This window comes from Myotis davidii, unplaced genomic scaffold (assembly GCF_000327345.1).
Source record: "Myotis davidii unplaced genomic scaffold, ASM32734v1 scaffold892, whole genome shotgun sequence".
In the NCBI taxonomy this organism is placed as follows: Eukaryota; Metazoa; Chordata; class Mammalia; order Chiroptera; family Vespertilionidae; genus Myotis; species Myotis davidii.
Window position 1 is genome coordinate 316119 of NW_006284341.1, and position 5892 is coordinate 322010.

The window sequence follows — 5892 nt, forward strand, 5'->3', positions numbered from 1 at the left end:
AGAGTAGGGAGCACCAGGAATGCTGGGAATCATAGTTCTGGTGGTAGACAGATCTCCTAGACACTAGAGCAAAGTGAGCCTGGAGCAAGTTACTGTTGCGGTAGGGGATGGAGGGAAAGCAAAGGTGAGAGACATAAGTAAAGTCAGATTGTCTAGGAAAAATTAAAGGGAAGATATCCTAAAACTTCCAGGAAATCTCCACCAATGAAGCAAAGAAAAAAAAATGCCTCTATTATTTTGTGAGCAACAAACCAAACTGGGTTGGGGGTCTCAGACAATTCGCTCATATGATTGCAAAGACAGAAACTCCCGCATTGGAGAGGGCTCCCCTGAGGGCTCCCAGATTGGAGAGGGTGCAGGTCTGGCTGAGGGACCCCACACCCCCCAGTGCACGAATGTCATGCACCGGGCCTCTAGTGATATAATAGAAAGCAAAGTCCATCCTGACAAGGTTCTAGTTTAACCTCTTCTCTCAAACAAAGAAAACAAGAAAATACAATATATCCTGTAAATTCTGTTACTTAAGGATCTTTTTGAGTGTTGCTACTATTTCCCCCCTATTTTTCCTTATCCATTTTTAAAATTGTCAAATATTTCACAAACATATAAATGTATTCAGGTTAATATAAAGAACATCTTTGTGCTGATCACCAAAATTGATCAAATCTTAATATTTTCCCCATATTTACTTCTTGTATTTTTTCGATTGATTTAATTCACAAACTTAAAAGCCACTGAGCATTTCCTAGCTCCTCCCCGAATTTCTCTTGTCCCCTACAGGTAACCACTGTGGCTAATTTCCTATCTATCTTCTCCAATGTTTTCGGATGCAAATTCAATCAAATATGAACATATAATCTTATTTTACCCCTTTCACAAAAGGAACTAAATGTGGTGTAACACCCTTGTTTTTTAAGAACTTAACAATACATACTGTCGAACATTCTATCTCAGTACTTACAAAGCTTCCTCACATCTTTTTTTTTCATTTAGCTTCCTCATGGTATCCTATCTACTGTGTGCATATATCATGTTCATTTAACCAGACCCTTTTTGTAGATGCTTTCTGATGTCTAATGTTTTGCTATTGCAAATAATGCTTCAATGAACAACCATGTCCGTACACTGTCTTCTATTTATGCTAACATATCTGCAGAAACTCCTAGAAGTGGAATTGCTGGCTCAAAGTAAAATGAACTTGAAATTTTGATAATTATTTGTAAACTGGAGGCCCGGTGCACAAAATTCATGCACAGGTAGGGTCTCTAGGCCTGGCCAGTGATCAGGGCCAATCAGGGCCTTCTGGCTGCTAGCCAGGGCCTCTCTTCCCTGGCTGCCAGCTGCCAGCTGGGGCCTTCCTTCATTCCATGCCGCCCCCTGGTGGTCAGCACATGTCACAGCGAGTGATCGGGCTCCCGGTTGAATCCAGTGGGGAAAATTTGCATATTAGGCTTTTATAAATATAGATGGCCCCTTTCACACTTTAAATAGGAAACAAACTCAGTATCAACAATTAAATGTCACTTTACAGGTAATTTGGGTAAGATTATAATTACATCATTGTTAGTATAGAAGAATAGCTGATTCCTATTTGAACAACAATGACTTTTTGGCATTTTCTGTTTAGAGGAAAATGATAGGCCCTAAATACTGATGAAGATGATAATATACAGCAATTGAAAACTATGCGCAAGTCAAATTACACTGAGCTGCACTCATAACATTGTTTCATTGCAGATCCAGAAGGAACTCTGGAATAAAAGCCATCCCATAGAAAAATCTGAGATACGTTTTCTACAGGTTCAGGGGAAACAGAAAAGCTCTAAAGAATTTTTAAAGAGTTGAAAAAGCCTATCACCTCCCCTCGCGCCCCCCCCCCCAAAAAAAAACAGTTGTAACTGTCCCTTAACACATAGTTGGCAAAGACATTGTTTTGAGAAATCCTTTTGCCCTTTACAGCACCCCTCACCTTAGTTTCTATGGCTTCTGAGGCTATACTGCAGATTTTTTGGATTCACAGAAAAATCTAACAAGCAAATTCTTTCAAGGCTTTTATAATTACCTCAATAATATATCTGTGTCTTTAAAAAGTGGCTCAGCCCTAGCCAGTTTGGCTCAGTAGATAGAGCATTGCCCTGTGGACTGAAGGGTCCCAGGTTTGATTCTGGTCAAGGGCACATGCCTGGGTTGTGGGCTCGATACCCAGTGTGGGGCGTGCAGGAGGCAGCCAGTCAATGATTCTCTCTCATCATTGATGTTTCTATCTCTCTTCTCCTCTGAAATCAATAAAAATCACAGTTCTTTCTGTAGAGTTCTTTTTAAATGTCACATCCCAATAATGTGCCCTGGGGACTTGTGGCTTTGACAATGGACTCACAAGGAAGAGTGAAGTCTGCTACCAGCATAAGACTCTAACATCTAAAATCAGCATAAAAGGTAAAACAAAAAAACCAACCCCACACCTTTTCTATTAAGATACTTTACCCCATTCCTCCATACCTGTCCCAACATTCTTTCACTATTTATTTCCTTACCATCCTCCGTTTTGAAATATTATTTAAAGATTAAACTTTATTGATAACCACACCAGACTATTACTGTGAAAGAGAAGGACCAACAATGGGGGTGCGTGTCTTACTTCATCACCAGAAGGTGATGATGTTGAAATGTTCTTTTTCTCAACATTCCCCTTTCAACCCTCCTCCCCTCAACTCTGCCACACACACAGGGACAGTCAGCTCTCCTTCCCACACGTCAGCGTTTGCGTATAAGTCATGGCAGAAGCTAATACCCGCACTGTAATGCCTTTGATCTATAACAGCACTTGTCTTTGTCTTTCACTGACTTTCAAACTCCATTACGACAGAATAGCACAGTGTAAATGAACAGCGTCAACGCCATCAATAAATAACTTTGCGTTCTCAACTCTCAGATTGGAGCCAGGCATTTTATATGTTGGAGGAAAGAGGGGACTGGCTTCTGCTGATTTCTTCAGGTATCAGATATTATGATTTTAGAATATTTTCTCTACTACTTCTCTGTGCCATCGAATATGTCGCGAGAGAGCTTGGACAGGAGAAATCACTTCCCTGTTGGCTTATTACCTTTCCCACACAGACGCAGGCAGACACCCGTAAATCTCCTGGATCTCAGAAAGGGTCAGTCAGAGAGTTGCAGAGAAACTGGAAATATTGTGTGTGCCCCTGAATCACTGCCTTTTTTTAAAGGTAAAGTTGCTCTGGGTCCCCCCAGAGGACCCCTGTTGGACAAATGGGGCGTGGCTCAGCAGGGCACTGCAAAAAGTGCGCATGGCTCTTGCCTTCCACTTAGTGGGCTGCGGGGCTGAGGGAAACCCTGCACTGGCTGCAAACACATCTTCATGTACAAGCCCACAGAATTCTGTGCTTTTAGGGTTTGAAGAAGTCCAAACACCAACAAAGATATTTCGAAATCAAGCTAATTCATTTTTATTTCACTGCCAAAACAAAAGGGTTTTCGTGTGAGGCAGAAGGCTAACATTTATGTAGTGATTTTTTCCTCCCAAACACTACTCCATTAAACAAAACAAATAAATGCCCCTAAACCTCCAAGACTAAAGAAACTCAATTCTCTTTCAGAGTAAATTGGATGCATTATATTGTTTTTCTTTCTCATTTAGAGGAAGAGGCCGCAAATAAAAAATTAAAGGCAACAACAGAGAAAAGAACAGAAAGCATTAATTTTAGACAAAACTCTGAAACAATGGTCTAAAGAAGAAGCTATACTTAAAAATCATACTGGAGCCGAAACCGGTTTGGCTCAGCGGATAGAGCGTTGGCCTGCGGACTGAAGGGTCCCAGGTTCGATCCCGGTCAAGGGCATGTACCTGGGTTGCGGGCACATCCGCGGTGGGAGATGTGCAGGAGGCGGCTGATCGATGTTTCTCTCTCATTGATGTTTCTCTCTATCTCTCTTCCTTCCTCTCTGTAAAAACTCAATAAAATATATATTTAAAAAAAATCATACTGGAAAAGAACTATTCATTAAAAATAAAGCTTTCAAGTAATATTGGAACCTGAATAAAAGAACAGTGAAGGTTTGTAAGGCAGAGAAGCTGAAAACTTTAAGAATACTTGCTCCAACTCCTTACCTACCAATACGTCCATGTTAAATCTTACAACAAGAAGTTTAACTCCACCAACACTCACTCATAACCTGCCACTGCTGGGGAGAAAATAATAAAATTCAGAAGAATGCTCTCTGTTACTTTCAAATGAAAGAATGCCAAATAAAACTTAATAACCAGCCCTGTGACCCCTCTCTCTATATATGAGTTTTATAAGGAGTTCATATATTTTCTTTTTTACCCTTTACAAGGTATAATAATAATAATAATAATAATAATAATAAAATGAGTGCCCATAATAATAAAATAAATATTCATGTCACCTTGAGATCTAGAACATTACCATGACTGTTGTAGCCACCTGTTCCTTAAATAAAAGGCATCCTTAGAGGCATTGGCCTTAAGCATAACTCTGAACAAAAATTTTGAATTAAGATGATAAGGATAAAAGCTGAACTTTGTGAATAAAGGAAAAGATAATCAAGAATTTAAACCTTTAACTAGAACGGGGTTAAAGAATGTAAGCCTGGCATCCTCAATCAACACTTTTCATGTAAACTCGAGGGTGCCTGAGAAGACTGTACGTTTTCTTTAAAACTGAGAATATGTTCACAGGTTTCATTTCTTTATGCAAATGTTGGCAAGGAGAATAGAGAACTTGACTACTACGACATAGATAAGTAGCCTTTCCCTGTGAGAAACAGAAACGCTCTGAAATCCCCTGGGGAAATGGGGAAGTAAATCCGTGGAGTACACAATACAAAGCAATTGCTAATTGGAAGGAGATTAAAAGGCATTCTAGCCCTGGTTGGGTAGCTCAGTTGGTTAGAACGTCATCCTGCTACACCAAGGTTGTGGGTTTGATCCCTGGTCATGACATTACAAGAACCAACCAATAAATTCATAAGTAAATGGATTAACAAATTGGTGTTTCTCACTCTCCCCCTTCTTCTCTGTCTCTAAAATCAATCAACAGAAATAAATACATAAAAGCCACTCTAAACAGACACATCATAAAAAAATACAGCGACAGTATATGTGGGAGAGAGAATGGTTGAAAACCCACCCCCCTCCAGAAATATTAATAGTACACTGGCTTACATGAGATACTCAAATAATTTTCATGACAATTTAGAGAAATGGGCTTACACTTAACATAAGGTTGGCTATTTTTCTTTATAAACAGATATAGCACAACATCAGACAGACACCTGTGACAGGCTTGTCCATTGAGAATCCTGCAATGAAAGAACTAACTCTTATTCTAACCTAAGAGAGGCCTTACCTTGTGACAAACAGAAACATCCTAGATAGCAGCCCTCTGGCCACCTGAGTGTCATATTCAGGGTGGGTAAAAAGCCACTGTACCCCGTTCCTGCTCTCTCTGCTCCTCCCAGACAGCCTGAACTCGCCAAGCTTAGTGCAAGTGGGAGGGATCGCATGCCCAGTCACCTCTGTGAACGGGCCAATTAAAGTTCAGTTCCTGCTCTAGAAGAGGAAAGACAAATGGGGAGCAGCTGAGCAGGGCACCGGTGAGTAATTTTGCCTGAGAAGAACCAGCGTCTTAGCATGCAGCTTAAAAATGCCAGAATTCTATTTTGCGGGCAGGAAGAGGAGAGAAACAAGGAAAATCATCTGCTGATAGAAATTCATCAAACTAAAATCAGGAAGTTTCCTTGAATGATCGTCTCTGCTAAACCCACACCCTCCTCCACAAGCAAAAATGCCACTGTCTGCAAAAGGGAGTTAATTGCTTTAAGCTTCCCACAGTTTGGGAGGCTACTAAA

At 40.4% G+C, this 5892-nt stretch overlaps 1 protein-coding gene across 1 annotated transcript in view; it reads right to left on the reverse strand.

Moving 5' to 3' along the window:
- Positions 1–5469, reverse strand: part of SHROOM3 (shroom family member 3) — a 60636-nt gene extending 55167 nt beyond the window's left edge. The window contains exon 1 of the mRNA XM_015570211.1: positions 5391–5469. Within this exon, the coding sequence (XP_015425697.1) occupies positions 5391–5410 (20 nt within the window). The 5' untranslated portion in view covers positions 5411–5469. The remainder of the gene's footprint in view (positions 1–5390) is intronic.
- Positions 5470–5892: the final 423 nt, after the last annotated feature.